This window comes from Tripterygium wilfordii, chromosome 23 (assembly GCF_013401445.1).
Source record: "Tripterygium wilfordii isolate XIE 37 chromosome 23, ASM1340144v1, whole genome shotgun sequence".
NCBI classification, from domain to species: Eukaryota; Viridiplantae; Streptophyta; class Magnoliopsida; order Celastrales; family Celastraceae; genus Tripterygium; species Tripterygium wilfordii.
In genome coordinates, this window is record NC_052254.1 from 649,607 (window position 1) to 667,143 (window position 17,537).

Below are 17,537 nucleotides of genomic sequence, written 5' to 3' on the forward strand. Positions count from 1 at the left end.
TCAATTTTGAAAGTTCATGATGCTTTAAATCTTTCTTGGATTGATGATCTTGGTCAATATTTCTTCTATAATGCTTTAGTCTCTATCCATTTCTGCAGTGCTTGCGGATTACTTGATTTCCAAAATGTTTCCATTGTTTGATGTCGTCTGAACGACAATATAAAAGGAGTTGGGGCTTCCTTCAGTCTTTTTTATATTCTCATCACTTAATCTATTGTTTTTGCCATTCATGTGGAGTGCCAGGTTTCAAGAATGTTTCAATTGCTGGACATCATGTGAAGGGCATGCAAGATAAAGGAGGCTCATTTTTAACTTTTGTTCCTGTATTATTCTGAGAAAAAGATGCAGTCTTGCAGTTGAAAGATTCACTAAGGAAGCATAAATGTTGGCGTAGGAGGGCAGTAAAACCTGCAGAAGATACACAAAGAAAGAAGATGTTGCAGACAATGGCGGACATGCTGCTGTTATTAAGGGTGCTCAAGAAGCCTGTGGTTTCCACTTTCACAACTTAAATGGAGGAAAGAAAAATACATGCAACTTTACAAGCACATTTTTCTCGAAATTACCAACTAATTAAGTCAGTGCTGAGGGATAAATCCATGCAGACTGGGAGCATGGGACCCTTGTTGAGATCCCACATCGGAAAATTAGGAGGACCAAACCTAGCTTATAAGCGCGGATCCTTCCCAACCTACCAGCCAAGGTTTTCATGGGATTCAGCCCATGGGCCTTGGTTACAGCCGGCCCGCAAGGGCGTCGGTTGGGCTTTGGTTGGCAAGGGGGTTGGTCTGTGGCTGTGGGCCGGTGTGGTTCTCATCATTGGTGCTCTCGTTGAGAGGCACTCACGTTTGCGGAGAGGGCTGCCGTCTGTCGGGGGAGCGTAGCCGCCGTGGACGTCGGCTCCCCAAGGGGGGAGGTCTGTTGAGATCCCACATCGGAAAACTAGGCACTCACGTTTGCGGAGAGGGCTGCCGTCCGAGAGAGGGCTGCCGTCTGTCGGGCGAGCGTAGCCGCCGTGGACGTCGGCTCCCCAAGGGGGGAGGTCTGTTGAGATCCCACATCGGAAAACTAGGAGGACCAAACCTAGCTTATAAGCGCGGATCCTTCCCAACTTACCAGTCAAGGTTTTCATGGGATTCAGCCCATGGGCCTTGGTTACAGCCGGCCAGCAAGGGCGTCGGTTGGGCTTTGGTTGGCAAGGGGGTTGGTCTGTGGCTGTGGGCCGGTGTGGTTCTCATCAACCCTCCCCAACATCAAAAAGAATTGTGCTCCGAGAGCCGTGGGCCCATGTCAGAGCCCCATTAAGCCTTCGGCCCGTGGTAGGTTTCTGTAAACTGTGAGCCATATAATTTTGTCAAGATAAATCAGAATAAATCCTGCGTAATTGAGAAGGTTTACCCAACTAAACCACCTCCTTTATGAGGTCATGGCTTATAGGGGAAGAGACGCAAGATTTATTTTGATTTATCCTGACAAAATTTTAAATCCCGCGGTTTATAAAAACTCGTCACAATCCGACAACCTAATTGGATCTAGGCCAACGAGACCTCGGCATGGGTCAATGACTCTCGTAACACAATTCCTTGGATATTGAGGAGGGTAGTACGCTCCTCCAAGTGGATTTATCCCTCAACAGTCAGCCAGCCATATCTAACCCTCAATTTGTTTTTAAATCATTTTTTTGAGGTTGGCAAATTGCACTTAATAGCGGCAGTGTGTTAATTTTTTATTCATTTATTATTAATTTTGTGGTAAGCAAAACCAGAGAAGCCCAGGCCCACTTTTTTCCTGCTAAACTCTCGAGTCCAATCATTTGTGGTCAGTTTTCAGCTTCATAGAACCCAACAAAATTATGCCAATATTTGCAATCTTAGCCAAATTGAACTATACAAATTCCCCATTCTAGTCCTCTTCTATATGATTACTCATTCTGTGGGATCAACGAATTGCAAAGAATGCGCTCTTGAGTCTTGAACATTCTTTCATGGTTTCCCTTTCACCTGCATTTCTTGGTCCACTCCATAAACTCCCAATCAATCTTTACTCGTGTTTCCTCCAATCCCTATACCCTCAGTTGGGTTTGTTCGTCTCTCACTTTCCTTATTTGGTTCTGTCTCATTTCTAAGTGAAAGGATCAAGAATTTGTTTAGCCCGTAAAGGATTGAGTTACTGTTGGTTCTTTGAGGGAAATCGTCGAACACATGATGGCTTCTTTAAGTTCACTGCCTTTTACGGTTGAAACGAAAGCAGAGATCTCTGCCCTTCTCCATGGCAACAACCGACATCGACCCAGGTTTCCTTTTGTGGCATATCGGCAGAGGAAGTATAAAGAAGTCGCTTTTTACAAAGATTTTACATGTGGGTTTTCTTTGTGCTGCGATAAATTGAGCGGTGAGCATCTGCGAAGACATTGGCGCGCGCAAGTGGCAGGCCCGGAGTCAGTGGACGGTGAGGGCGGGGATGAATCAGAGGACGCGCTACAGATTTCCATTGAGAAGAGCAAAAAGGTTCTCGCTGCGCAAAAAGATTTACTTCAGCAGGTAACCTTTTTGTCAATTGCTTTTGATGGAAAAACTTGAAGTTTTGAGGATGAAATTCCTTTTTGAGTTGCATTCTTGAGTTTGTGTTGGTCTGCTTTCTTGTCGAAAGTGGGCTTTTGAGATATCCTATAATTGGCATGACAAAAGTTATTTTGCTTTTAGAGAGTAGGATGTCAGTTTGCTGCTCAGAATTTACATTGGTTTAAAAAACCTTTGATCTCCTTGGCCCAGGCAATACTTTTCAACAGCTACTTATTAATGCTATTAGATGGTAAAATCCTATATTTAGGGAACAATTTTTTCTTAATGATTAATTTATTTTCAGGATGCTTACAAATATTACTCCGCCTCAATGTACTATTTTCCTTGTAACAGATCGCTGAAAGAAGAAAGTTGGTTTCATCAATAAAAGATAGTGTGATTGACACCACGGAAAACGAAGAATCTAATCAACAGAAGGCTGACTCTTCTAAGAATCTGGAATTCGCTTCAAGTGGTGGTGCTGGTACTTTTGACAATCAAAATGGCAGCATTTTTTCCGAGAGCACTGTCCCTAAAACTGCAGATAAGGTATCAAGAACGCTACCTTCTGCTGCTGGTGGGGTTTCAAATGCAGGTGAGAAGCAACCTGTACAAAACATTACCAAAATAGATCCCTCTACTGAAATCCCCCCTAAACATTTGAAAGGCACTATTTCAAGGACAGTTTGGTCCGATGATTTGCCATCTTTTCTTGCAACTACCTCTGGAACTTCCGATCCGAATACTGAAATGCATGAAGGTTTGCTAGGAACTGAGCATGAGGAAACTGATTCTCAGATTGAAGATATAAAACCTCCCCCTTTAGCTGGGACCAATGTAATGAATGTTATATTGGTGTCTGCAGAATGTGCTCCATGGTCTAAGACAGGTAATTTACTGCGAATATGTAACACTAGAAGTATAATCTGTCCCATGATTTTTTTTTGGTTTTGGATACATGAGGCAGGATTCATTCTTAAAAGTTACAATTTGGTTTAGATAGCTTACTCACGAAGGCCTACTTTCTACTTGTGTTGAATAAGTTTGTTGTTTTGTTTTCTAAACCTTCATATTATATGTTCATTTATTATATCCATATAATTATGGAAATTGAGATGAATTATGGTGATGGTGAGGGAAATTGTGTCTATAGTAACGAAGTCTTGACCATCTTATGAAATGAAATCTAATTGCTGCTCTGACTGGTCAACTCAATTCATATTTCTATGTCAGGCATTTTAAGTGTGAAGACAGTTCTTTTTGTGAAGAAATATTCCCAACTAATAGGATTTTCGGAAGATAATGTATTGGGTTCATCATTGTGCTTATTCAGGAGCTCCTTACATTGTTATATTTTTTGCCTAAATTTTGGGTTTATATAAATACTTCAGTTAACAATGAAAAAAAAAGTAAATGAAGTCTAGTAAAATATTAGAAATATTAACGCTGTGATATCATTTGCAAGTGAAACACACAGGAAATAGTTAAATAGTATTTTGGTAAAAATTTATGATGGCTGCTTTGGATGACAACACAGCAATGTGCGACTATTTCTTTTTGTTGAATCTTCCTTCTGTTTGTAGTGTTATATTATAGTTTACTTTTGTTTCTGTAAATATGATCGTTTCCTTGTTAATAGTAAACTTTCAGTTACCTTGCACCCAACTTAATATATTGATTTTTGCGCAGCCATTGACAATTACTAATTCTACATGGTTTTGAATTCTCTCTCTCTCACAACTTGCTTGCGGCTTGCGCATCACTCTTGCTTTCTTTCTCTTTTTTTTTTTTTCTTGTGTGGGTTTATGTCAATCAGTATATGATATAGGAAGTGACAATTAAGAATCCTAATAGGTGGGCTGGGAGATGTTGCTGGTTCATTACCAAAGGCTTTGGCTCGACGTGGGCATAGGGTTATGGTAATGTCCTTTTTATGTATCTGATTAAATGACATTAAATAGTGCAAGACATGAAAGAGAAGCCGTTTGAAAATTTTCATTGTTGGTAAAAGGAAATTGAATGAGCTTGAAAAATTCTTAAGTTAGCATTTAAACGTTTTTTTTCTTCTACAGCAATGATGTAATTTATAAGGATTTTTGAAACATACCTTGTCTTTTGAACTTTTCAATGTTTCATATATTTTTCCTTATGTTGTATTTCCTGTTTTAGGTTGTGGCTCCAAAGTATGATAATTATGCCGAACCTCAAGATGCTGGAATTAGAAAAATATATAAGGTGGCTGGCCAGGTATGCACCATTTACATTTCACCCATCCCCATTCTCTTTCTTTTTAAATATGAAAATGGAGTAGGTTAGTGCAAGTAAGTTTGAGTACAAGATTATGCTTTGCAGGATGTTGAAGTAACATACTTCCAGGCCTTCATTGATGGAGTTGATTTTGTTTTTATTGAATGTCCTATGTTCCGCCATATAGGGAATAACATATATGGAGGAAACCGACTGGTAGGTTCCCCTTTCTTGAAGCTTTTTTTTTCCAATTAACTCTAAGAAGTTTAATTATTGTTAAATAGTGTAACCATCATTTCACGGTTGGATCAGCTTCGTTTGATATTAGATGTAAAGGTCATAATGTGGCATTGTAAGTAACTGAATATTAAGCACTTTACTTTCTACCTTATTGAAGAGTTGCTGTTAAGCAGGGTTTCCTTTTTCCTAAGAAGTCCAGCATGTGTTTTTGATAGTTACAGTGTTCTGATAATTTATAATTGTCCATCTTATTGGTATTCTGACTTCATTCTTTGGTAGTTACATGTTCCTCTGATGGCATTTGGAATTTTGACCTGTCTTTACTTTTGTGCTGCAGGATATATTAAAACGCATGATTTTGTTTTGCAAGGCAGCCGTTGAGGTATAATTTAGTACAACTCGTCGGCATGAATTAAAAATATATGGCTGAATAACCATTTTGTCTTATAAATTCTGGTAAAACTTTTTTTTCCTTCTTTCATATACTGTAGAGTAACACAGCAGTTTCCTTTTTAAAAAAACAAAAATATTGAAGTTCGTGGTAAGCCAATTAAAACAAACTTTGCACAAAGTTGAACCACTGTATTTTTTCTTAGGTAAGTAGTTGAAATTACTTTTACTTATTCAAATTTCTTTTCTTCAGTAGTTCTCTGATTTTGAGCCTCCCTGAGGAGCATTTATCATGTTCTTGCTCTACCATTTATCTGAATTGAAATATTGAACACAACCACTAGAAGTAGATGAGATAGCCCACAGTTAATAGGTATCTTTTGCTCCGACTTCTTTTTAGAATCTTATGTTCAGGAGAAAAGGTCCCTTGTTCATGTCACTCCAAGCATGTCTGTTATTCTTAGTGGAGGGTGAACAAGGAATGGATTGCGTTAAAAATTATTTATATGATATATGTTGGTATATAATTTGTTTGTTGTTCAGGTTCCTTGGCATGTCCCATGCGGTGGAGTCTGTTATGGAGATGGAAATTTGGTTTTCATTGCCAATGATTGGCATACTGCATTATTGCCGGTTTATCTGAAGGCATATTATCGGGACAATGGATTGATGAAATACACAAGATCCATTTTGGTGATTCATAACATAGCCCACCAGGTTTGCTCCATGTTCAATATGTTCCATTATGTGGCCTAGTGTATGATTACCCATATGAAATATAAGGCTTATTTTATTCTAAAACTATGTAGTTTGTATCATATGGACTTGTTTATGCAAGTTTAGTGGCGTTATATCTAGCTCACTAATATGCTCCTGTAGTCCTGTTCATCTCGATTCTGATATAAGCTCAGTGTTGAGAAGCCAAGCCATAATTGATAGTCTCAACTTTTTTGCTCGTCCTTCTTTCAATATTTTATCTGGGATTTAATGATTTATACATTAGTTTCTTCTCCATTCGAAAAGAAAAAGACATCAAATTGCTTGTATGCTTTCAACTTCTTGAGATACCTCTGAGTTCAGCATAGCATAGTGAAAACTAGTGGTCAATTTTTACAGTGAAAGTTTTCATAAACCATATTGTTCTCAGATACAGCATATTCTCATATCTTCTAATAAATATAGATTTGAACTTTTACGACCTGGCTTGATTTCATATGGTGCCCAGGGTCGGGGTCCAGTGGATGATTTCTCTTATGTGGATCTGCCCCAACACTACATAGATCTTTTCAGACTCTATGACCCTGTAGGTGGTGAGCACTTCAACATATTTGCAGCTGGTCTAAAAACAGCAGACCGTGTGGTTACCGTGAGTCATGGATATGCACGGGAACTTAAAACTCCTGAAGGTGGTTGGGGTCTGCATGGAATCATAAATGAGAATGACTGGAAATTGAGAGGCATTGTTAATGGGATTGATACAAGGGAGTGGAACCCTCAGTGTGATGCGCACTTGACCTCAGATGGTTACACTAACTACTCTCTTGAGACGCTTCATACTGGCAAGCCTCAATGCAAGGCTGCCTTACAGAAGGAGCTTGGTTTGCCCATTCATCCTGAAGTCCCTGTGATTGGCTTCATCGGGAGGCTGGATCATCAAAAAGGCGTTGATCTTATAGCTGAGGCAATTCCCTGGATGGTTGGTCAGGATGTGCAACTAATTATGCTAGGCACTGGTAGACAAGACCTGGAACAGATGCTCAGGCAATTTGAAAGCCAGCATCAGGACAAAATCAGAGGGTGGGTTGGTTTTTCTGTCCGGACAGCGCATAGAATAACTGCTGGTGCAGACATCTTGCTTATGCCTTCGAGATTTGAGCCATGTGGATTGAACCAGCTGTATGCAATGAACTATGGGACAATTCCAGTTGTTCATGCAGTTGGTGGACTAAGAGATACCATTCAGCCTTTCAATCCATATGACGAGTCTGGGCTTGGGTGGACATTTGATAGTGCTGATGCAAATAAGCTAATACATGCACTGGGGAACTGCTTATGGACTTATCGCGAGTACAAGAAGAGTTGGGAAGGGCTTCAGAGGCGAGGGATGACGCAAGACCTCAGCTGGGACCATGCAGCTCAGAATTACGAGGAAGTCCTCGTTGCGGCTAAATACCAATGGTGAGAATCTTGGTCCATATGATATCAGTAAGTTTTTGACCTTTCGCAAGTGCTACATGAGTAGGTTTTATGATCGGAGTATCCATCGTTGGTACACCCATTGCTCAAGTCAGGGAAAGATACCTTTTTGGTTTCTATTGTGGGTAATGTTTTCTTTCTTTCATCCTTTTCCACTTTGTTACATAATTTGACTCGACTGGTCGTGGAAGCCCGTTGGTAAATAGGATTCTGGTTCTTGTTTAATGGTTTTCTTGTTTGGATGAAGAAAGGTATAATGCAATGGCCGACTTCTGCAAACTCTGCTTGATTTGTCCATAACCTGTTACTTTGCTTTCATTTACATGAACTTCTTTTTGGCTAGAATAGAGCATTGTACATACAAAGGCCGTGTACGTGATACAGAGAGTGAGAGAGCCTTCCTTGGGAGAGAAATTTTGGTATTCTTTTGAGGTGTGAGTTTCACTCAATCATTTCCAATATGGTGAAACGTAATCTCTGCTGTCCGTGAACATAGGCTATCGCCGACATCCGCATTGCATGCTGCCTGGTAAATATCACATTGCATTCATAATTTGGATCTTCAGCATAATCACACACAATCAGAAACTCAATAGAAAGAGACTATAAACACTAAACTGAAGTAAGAAAGAAAATGATTTTCATGTATCTATGCTGTAACCAATTGTTTATTATCCCTAAAGCGTACTGCTTCATGAGCTTATTTAAGAACATTATAGCTTAACAGGCTCTGGCCTCTGAACCACAGAATCACCCCTGTTTTCCCCCATGACTATTCCAGTATTCATTCAGAGTCCCTATGAAATCAACAATCATACTATTGAATCCTATTTCTTGATCTTTCTTTGCTTCTTCGGTCCTGGAACTTCCAACCTGCCAACAGAACACCCACACCTTGCTCGGAAAATAAGCACTGCTCTGCCATTGGGAGGCGCCATCTTCTTCAGTTCTGCCTCCAACTCGCGATGGTGATCGCGAGGTAATTCAAACAATCCCCTTTTTACTCCTCCTTTCATCGAAGTGCTGGAATTCCTCACACAATCCTCTGTTTCAAGCTGGATATCGAATTCTGCTGCCTTCCTTAGGCCCTTGCAATTCCGATTTCCGCATTTTCTACTGGTACAGATCAGTAATCCCCAAGAAACTAAAGCTGCACAAAAAGTACTGGCTCCTACAGATCCATATATCATAGGCTCTTCCATTACTGCCCCTTTTACCAGATTATGAATTACAGAACAACCTTCAAGCGTCTTGATGACCAGAAACTTGATATAGGGAAACAACAAAAACCCACAAGCACCGATAACAGCAATCAGAATTATAACATCCATCGCCGCTGCCGATCGAGATCGATCACAGACGGGGACTTTCAGGGAATTGGGAGAGTTGGGTGTCTTCCTGTGCCGGTGTCCATGATTTTTGTTCCTTGATTTCGGATACAATTCATTTGAACCCGCGGAATTTGCCATGTTTGAGGTTTGGTCAACGGAGTTGCAGACCGAGATTGAATTTTGGAGATAGACCATCTCAAATCAAAACGAAAAAAGGCCGAATTTTGCCTGAGACCCACCAATCCAATCTGAAAATAAGATCAAACCCACCTCCCCAGAGATCGAACCAGTATTGAATTCACCTACAAATCGGAATCTTATCGGTGCCCAGATCATAGAAACTAAAACACAAGAGAATAGCAAAACATCGACTAATTGATCGAGTAGAGATAGAGAGAGAGAGATCAATCCTTGTTATTGACCGAGACTATCGATTTAGGGGAAGCCAGGCCGGCAAGGAATCAGAGAGAGGACAAGGAAGAAAGCGTCATGGACTGGTTTTTATCGCAACAAATCACTCTCTTGTAGCTGTAGGGTGCTTCATTCCCGATTTCGTGCGGAAGAGAGAGTGGGTTCCACACGCAGAAGTGAGTGTTAAAAGCCCATCTACGTTGATTTTGTGGGCCAATCTTATAATGGGCCTTGGCCCACTACTTTGTGGAGGGTGACTTAATCTCACTTTTTTTAATAATTAAAACTAAACGTAGCTAAAACAAGCTTTCATAGAAAGGCAGATTTGACAATAAAGTTGTTTATTAATGCTATTTTTTAAAATATTTTGGTATAATTCCAAGCCCCTTATTCTTCATTGTTCTTGTCAAAGTTTAAAAACATGGTTTCTTTCCTAACAATTGAATTAAAAGAAGGAGAAAGTCAATGCGACGCATGATGGAAGTATGAAGAATTAAAATTAAATTAGGTTAGTTCCCTCTTGAAAATTCATAATTTACTACTAACCTATTTGGAATCCACCATATGAAAATATTCTAATTGTACTATAATTAAGAAGATATTCTAAAATATTACATAACTCATACTAACCCTTAAACTCCTAATAAATCTATAACAATAATACACTTTTAATAAATAAAGAAGAAGAAGAAGAAGAAATGATTAAACTCCCTCTCTCCCTCTCTCCCCTAATGAAAACTAGGGAACTTATTCCTACCTCACAATGAGTCATGGTTATGAGTACTCTTATGACCTAGTAAATAACTAAATAAAGAGAAGATGTTTATGACGCGTTTGATTTTGGATTTTAGTGAAATTTATAATGGAATAGTCAAAGAGATAGAGAGAGAGCTTGAGTGCAATATTTGTCACCCGTGTTGGACGGGAGGACATCAATATTCAAAGCTACCATCAATTTGCGTCTATATATGAGCAAGAAAATAGAAAGTAGCGACAAATTTTGTAGAATTAAGTTAATTAGTACTCCTTTGCTTACTATTTTCTCCTTATGTAATTTTTTCCCATATAAAGAGTGTAAAAAATATAATGTGTCTTTACTCTTGTTTTGGACACATGACACGTCCAATTCCCCGTCCCACATACATCGGGTAATTACAACGCGTAACATTTTGAACATGGAGCGTAAAATTCATAATAAGTTGTCTTTAAAGATACTCTTTTTTTTTTTTTTTTGTCTCAGTTAGCCAAATGCTTATATGGACACATATGAATATTTTCATATGAATAATGTGGGACCCACGAGTTCTCATGGTTAATATGCATTCGTCTCAACATTTTGAATAACCAAGACAAAATATTGAGATTCTTAGCATTTTCAATTCATAATTAATTGGTAATTTTTGTTAAATGTTTTTTTATGGGTGGCTTGCCTTCCAGTCTACCCCATTAATTAGGGTTAATTCTCACTTTCGATGATGACATTCGTCTTGTGCCTAACAAAGAAATTAATCCCCCCTAAAAAAAAGTAGAAAACTTGGAATAAATACAATAGAGTTGAAGTAAATTAAGCTGGTGAAGGATAGTGACCACCACTTCATATATCTCCACTAAAATAGTGTTATATATATATAGCTAGTCCATGTAGTCTCCATTGGTTGATTTGCTAGACTTTCTGAGGTCTAAAAGCAACTAACTTCTCATGACCTAAAAACACTTCCATGCTCCAACTTCTTCTTTTGCTCAACTTTTGTTGGTTTTAATTTGCATACAAAATGTCAACACAATTTAGAAAATTGGCATGCAACATTGCTTAGTTACGTCACGCAATATCCCACTTTGTTTGTTTTTCTCTCAGAAGAACAGCAATAAAATGTTCAAATTGTTATTTTGTTTTTCCATGTGTTTATCTGACATGACATGCACAGTTTGTAAACTATCACATAAACGTGTGTGATTGGTGGATCCCATAGGAAAAATTACACCATGTAACAATGATAGCCTAGAGTATGTGGCTTTAAGAGGGGGGAGAAAAACACCATTGGACCTCCAAGTAGGCCCATGCGCATTTGGTTCATGAGCTCAGTCCAATCAAACAAGTACCCACACAAATTTTGAAGGCCTTCTTGAGGGCCATATAGGAATTGGTCTGGGCCTGTTCATCAAAAGTGCCAGGGTCACAAACTGAGTTCTTTGAAGAGTGCAATGCAAAAGCCCAATAACTCACAACCCAGGCCCAGAATCTAAAACCTAAAAAAGGATAATGTATTATTTATTGATGACAACGCCCTCACAGAATATTTGGTTTTTATATTTTTCCCAAATTGCATGAAAAATTATAAAAATATCTGTCGGAATCCCCATCCAAAAACTGAGCCGACACTAAGAAAGCAGAATCTCAGAGTTCTAAAACTGGATAGGTCACACGTGTCACGCACGTGACGCACTTAATGGATCGGGCGGTTCTCAATCTCCCCGGTACTGCAGATGGATTGGAGAGTTTGGCGGGAGGCCTTTTTCACTTTACCTTTCCAGTTTATGGGACCCGCGTAGAATAAAGTCAGATAGTGACGTGGACTCTTAAAAGGATTTAAATTCCAAAAAAAAGAAAAAAAAAAAGAGAGAATAAAGTTGCAACACTTTGTTTATTCATTTATTTATTATTTATCCAAATATGGTTTCAACTTTCAATTGCATGATATTTTGTCTCTTTGTGGATTTAAATTCCAAAAAAATTACAGTTTTATATTTTACGGATAAAATTGTGCTCAACCAAAAACCTTATTTATTGAAGATTTGTTATTAAATAATAGTAGGGAAATAATATCCATTGCGTAAATGTGTTTTGAAATAATTTTATTAGATTCTGTATTTTAAATTTTAAAAAAATGATGCTAGTGAATTTTTAACTATTGCGATTAGAACACTGATTAACAAGATCCATAATACAATCATACATCCTAAAATTAGGCTGATTGCATTAACACTTTACTTGGATGGACCAAAATCCATACTTAATTTTCCAAATTTATTATATAAGGCTTGAGTGGTCTCTTGTATTAACTTTTAGGGCATGGGATACTATTTCTATTTGGACCATTAAAGTGGAAAGGGGTGCAAGTGCAACTATGGGCCAACTCATATTTCCATCCACAAAAAATCCAAAAAAAAAAAAAAGAATTTCAGATTTTAATTTATTATAAGTTGTTACAAAACAAACTTGTGGCTGAGAAATTTTCAGTGATGCTGACGTGGCACCTCACATGGCTTATAATCCACGAGACGACAATTACTCAACACACAATCGAGCATAGAAAAACCGACTCTCTCTCACTAGAAAGTTTGCAGCTTTTTATCTTCTTCCAAAACAACACACACAGAGACAACAGGCGAAAATGACGGAGCCGAAAGACTCGGCGATCAAGCTCTTTGGGAAGACGATTCCGTTGCCTGAGATCCCTCCTTATTTTACTGTTGATGACGCTATCAATCGGGACAGTCAGGACCGTCCATCTTGTACAAATTCGTCCACAGAGAAGGATAAGAACATAGATGGTGAAGAAGGAGGTGTTGTTAATAAGGTACTTTTTTTATTGGATTTTTGAGACGACCCATTCTTTAGAAAACGTGAAGGATTAATGGGTTTGTTTTAGTTTAGCTTGTGTTGGTTTGAAGTTCAAGAATTTTAGTCATATTTGTGAAACTTTGGGTTAGTGTTTTGGCTGGAGATCCTGAGGGGTAATATGTAGATAAGTTTTTGTGTTTTTGCTAAATCTGGTTATTGAAGTTGGGTGGTTTATCAATGGATGAGTATAATTCTGGCAAGTAACTTGCTGGTTCACTGTTCAATCATGTTGGATTTGCTATGTAAGTCATTTGGTCACTCTCCCTTCTAGGAGCTGGACTATGGAGTTTGGATACTTGATTGATTGTAGAACTTATTGTGATTTAACTTCAATGAAAATTTCTTGAGTTACCCTTGAAATTTGGAGGTTTTAACTTCTCAAAAATCAGAATCTTTTACTGTGACGTTGAATCCTACTTTAGGTACATGTATCCTAATCATTCTGCCTTGCTGACTGTTGTATGGCTTCTGAAAAATGTTTCCTTTGATGTTAGATTTACTGTTTCTGAGTAATCTTTTGTTTTTTGAGACACTTTTTCTGCTCCTGTCATCTGATTAAGCGTTCCCTTGCCAGAATTTTCATCTGGATATGGTCTCCTCAACAGTAGGGAGGTGTCTTTTTTATGTTGTATATATTCCTTGTTAGAAGGAGAAGTGGGAAGGAAAAGAAAACAAAGGAGGTATCTAAGTACTCAATTTGCTAGACTGTATTTAGTTGTTCTCTAATGGCCAATGGGGTAGCAGAGGGAGACGATTAAATGTAAGAGGAGCATTGAATTTTGATTGTCCTGTCTTATTAAGAAGATATGTCATTGATACTGAACAATTCAATGTGCCTTTGAAAGGATGAAGTAAGTCGAGGGCGAGAGTGAAATTTAGTGGCCATCCACGTCATGGCTTCCAATTCATTCTTACAAAATTGTATCGAATGGTTTAAGATCAAGGGTTTGATGATCCAGCAAATAAAATTGTGGTACTCTGTGTTGAATTTGTGTTTAGCACTGTGAATAAGAAAGGTCGAAGTGGTGCATTTCATATGTTTTTGTTACTTGCAAACCGTTTCAAAATGATTTCTATATATAAACCTTATTTACTTTTTCCTTCTACATAAATTTGATACTTACATGTGCTCATGGAAAATTATGATCAATACAGGATGCAATTGAAGAAAAACCAAGTGACACTAAGCTGGAAGATGGAGCCCCATCTGTGGCTTCAGATGAATCCAGATATCCGGACACAACGTTACAGATGGATGAGAACTCTAAAACACACCCTGGTGAGAAAGAAAGTGCCACATCAAAAACTTTGATGATAGAGGAAGAACAGAGTGAGAAAAGTACTTCGCCAGAAAATACCACCCTAAAGAAACCAGACAAGATTCTTCCGTGTCCTCGCTGCAACAGTATGGATACCAAGTTCTGTTACTACAATAATTACAATGTCAGCCAACCCAGGCATTTCTGCAAGAACTGCCAGAGATACTGGACTGCTGGAGGGACCATGAGGAATGTACCCGTTGGTGCTGGTCGTCGCAAGAACAAAAACTCGGTTTCTCTCTTCCGTCAGATAGCTGATTCCGAAGCTCTCCAGAATGCTCGAAAAGAAGTACCAAATGGCGTCCATCCTTCATTGAGAAGTAATGGTACAGTCCTTGCTTTTGGTTCAGATACACCTCTGTGTGAATCTATTATGCCATCTGTCTTGAAAATTGCGGATAAATCAATGCGGCACTGCACGCAAACTGGTTTTCATAGACCCGACGAGTTAATGATACCAATTTCTTATGGAGGTAGAGAAAATGGAGACAGTTGTTCTAACGGTTCTTATGTAACTGCTTCAAATTCAAAGAATGGGGCAGGTAACACTAGGTCACAAGAGCAAGCACTACAAAAGTGTCAGGCATTCCCGCAGCAAATACCATGCTTTCCTGGTGCTCCATGGCCGTATCCATGGAATCCAGCTCTGTGGAGTCCTCCAATGCCCCCTCCGGCTTTATGCCCTCCAGGGTTTCCTATGCCATTCTACCCTGCAACACCTTATTGGGGTTGTACGGTGCCGGGTTCTTGGAACATCCCATGGCTTCATCAGCCCTCTTCTCCAAAGCAAACTGCATCAAACTTTGGGCCTGACCCTCCAACCTTGGGGAAACATTCGAGGGATGAGAATACAGTTAAAGCAAGCACCACTGGTGAGGAAGAAAATCCAAAAGACAACAACTCAGAAAGATGTCTTTGGGTTCCAAAAACCTTGAGAATTGATGATCCTGGAGAAGCTGCAAAAAGCTCTATATGGATGACACTGGGGATTAAGTATGATAAAGCAGATTCACTTGGCGGAGGAGGACTGTTTAAGTCTTTCCAATCAAAAGGTGATGAAAAGAGCCATTCAACTGAATTCTCTCCAGTTTTGCATGCCAACCCAGCTGCATTGTCTAGGTCACAGAACTTCCATGAGACCTCATAATTGGATAGCTTAGTGCTTCCTTCTGGTGCAAAGAGTCTTGTGTTATCAGCTGGTACATACACATCCTCACTCATTTTGAACACCAAAAGGCCATGTTCGATAGACCGGCCTCATCTGTAACTGTCATTTCTTAAAAGTAGTCCAGCCGAGAAGAAACGCAGGAGAAGGATCTCTGATTGATTAAATTCTCTGACGTTGGTAATTTCAAATCCTAGTTATAGCAGAATTAGCCACTAATATTTTTTTCCCCCTTATATTTTAGATATAATGCCTGTAACCAAGAAGTGCTTTTCATTCTTTTTTTTTTTTTTGGTTCTTTTTTCTTTTCTTCCAGTTAGATGGTTTGTGGAGGTCATGTACATATCTTTAGTTTGAGAGTGAGAGCTGGAACTGTATGTAACTTATGTCCCAAGATTCCTCTTCTACTAAAATAAATTTGGGGAATAAGAATCAGACTTTTACTTCTTGCCCTGAGATGGTCGAATCTGCTTAGGATGAATTCTTTTAATTACGCTAATCTTTTAATTGTTACATTAACACTTTTTGATTTATTCGGATACTTAGGTTATCACCATCGAACCACATCACTCCGTAAAAGGTAAATAATGTGGTTCGATGTTACCCCAAAACAACCGGTTTTAAAAGTAATGGCGTGTTCGTCACTGAACCTCTCATGAGATTTTGAAGTCATGTGTGTCCCTCCTTGTGTATATATTTCCACCCCTCCACTTAAGTATTAAAAAAAAAGAAGTGTGACCATCGAAAAGTAGTTGCAGCCCATCAATTCCAGGGGTCCAACCCAAAGTGGTCCAAGAAACCAAAAACAATGGGCTAAAAAGGTGAATTTGGGCTAGGTTCCTTCAATTCAGATATGGCCCATGGGCTTGAATTAAATTGGTTAAAAACAACCCAAACCAGTCCGTTGAAAAAGCACAAAAAGCAAAAGTACGCCGCCCACTCCTCTGTTTCTTCAGTCTTGCCTTCTTGGAAGCAAGCGTCGGATTCCAAGGAAACTTTTGTCATTATATAAAGCTACACATATCCAATCACAAACCAACAGAGAAAAGGCAAAGCAGATTGAGCAGATGCCAAGAAATTTCCACTTCAAATTTTACATCGCACGTTCTGTGTGTGACTTGACCAGCGGACTTTTCCTTGTGTTTCTGCGACCTTGCTTGCTACTTTCCTTTCCTTTCCTTTTGGAGCCGACTATTCATTCAACGACTCTATATATATGTGTAGATACCTGCTTCTCAATTCATCGACTCCTGAATACAAAACATTCTTCAAAGATCAAACAGAGCTTCATTTTTTTTGTAGGATATGACTCTTTGCAGATTGTACTATTACATCTTATACTACTCTATTAAGATAGAGAAATCATCACCAATTTCAAAGCAATCTGCGTTTCCTATTCTTGTATTGCTTGGTATGTTCTTGTTTCATAGAATTATGATCTGGGTCAACAGAATCTGCAGATTTTTGTCAAGATTATGGTCTCATCTGCTTCTACAATCCCAACTTGACACAAAGATCTGGGAAGCAGAGACAAAGAACCCAGATTTCGAATTTCCAATCAAGGGGAAAAACGAGGGAGAAGATCTTTGCAGAGAAGATGTGGAATTGGTGATGGGAAAGCTAGGATTTTTTTGCAGCCAAGAAAGTGAGGAGCTTCAGAAGGTTTTGAGTTCCAGGGAACTTTCAGGGGTGTTTGCTGAGAAGGAACCTGGGTTGGAGGAGGTGAAGGAAGCTTTTGATGTGTTTGATTTTAACAAAGATGGGTTTATTGATGCTTTGGAGTTGCAGAGAGTAGTCTGCAATTTAGGATCCAAGGAAGGTCGAGAGCTCGAGAATTGCAGAAAAATGATCAGAAGCTTTGATAAGAATGGAGATGGAAGAATAGATTTTAGTGAGTTCTTAGAACTTGTGGAAAACAGCTTTTGCTGAACTGTATATCCATTTTGTTTTTCGCAAAGTTAATTACTAAATGAAATACTAACCGCTCAATACTCGGTAGAACAATCCAATAAAAAAAAACGTTCTTTCGGGTTGAAATTCTCAGTACAAACAGAT

At 38.8% G+C, this 17,537-nt stretch overlaps 4 protein-coding genes across 5 annotated transcripts; 3 read left to right on the forward strand and 1 right to left on the reverse strand.

The window, feature by feature from the left end:
• The first annotated feature begins 1,821 nt into the window (after positions 1 to 1,821).
• LOC119993039 (granule-bound starch synthase 2, chloroplastic/amyloplastic) lies at positions 1,822 to 7,913 on the forward strand. Of its 2 annotated transcripts, XM_038839938.1 has the most exons (9): positions 1,822 to 2,540; positions 2,916 to 3,156; positions 3,331 to 3,450; positions 4,416 to 4,480; positions 4,731 to 4,808; positions 4,914 to 5,024; positions 5,386 to 5,430; positions 5,982 to 6,155; positions 6,664 to 7,913. In XM_038839938.1, the coding sequence occupies exons 1-9, from the start codon at positions 2,202 to 2,204 to the stop codon at positions 7,618 to 7,620; spliced, it is 2,130 nt and encodes a 709-aa protein (XP_038695866.1). In that variant the 5' UTR covers positions 1,822 to 2,201; the 3' UTR covers positions 7,621 to 7,913. The 2 variants fall into 2 exon arrangements, with proteins under 2 accessions (XP_038695866.1, XP_038695865.1); XM_038839937.1 differs by having other exon boundaries at positions 2,916 to 3,450.
• Positions 7,914 to 8,220: 307 nt separating this feature from the next.
• On the reverse strand, positions 8,221 to 9,522 carry LOC119993040 (uncharacterized protein At5g19025). The gene has a single exon (XM_038839939.1). The coding sequence runs from the start codon at positions 9,158 to 9,160 to the stop codon at positions 8,462 to 8,464; it is 699 nt and encodes a 232-aa protein (XP_038695867.1). The 5' UTR covers positions 9,161 to 9,522; the 3' UTR covers positions 8,221 to 8,461.
• A 3,153-nt stretch (positions 9,523 to 12,675) lies between these two features.
• Positions 12,676 to 15,938, forward strand: LOC119992629 (cyclic dof factor 3-like). Its single transcript, XM_038839420.1, has 2 exons — positions 12,676 to 12,954; positions 14,154 to 15,938. Exons 1-2 carry the CDS (start codon positions 12,769 to 12,771, stop codon positions 15,462 to 15,464), a joined length of 1,497 nt encoding a protein of 498 aa, XP_038695348.1. The 5' UTR covers positions 12,676 to 12,768; the 3' UTR covers positions 15,465 to 15,938.
• A 476-nt stretch (positions 15,939 to 16,414) lies between these two features.
• Positions 16,415 to 17,519, forward strand: LOC119993427 (probable calcium-binding protein CML46). Its single transcript, XM_038840576.1, has one exon. It carries the CDS (start codon positions 16,788 to 16,790, stop codon positions 17,409 to 17,411), a length of 624 nt encoding a protein of 207 aa, XP_038696504.1. The 5' UTR covers positions 16,415 to 16,787; the 3' UTR covers positions 17,412 to 17,519.
• The last annotated feature ends 18 nt before the right edge of the window (positions 17,520 to 17,537 follow it).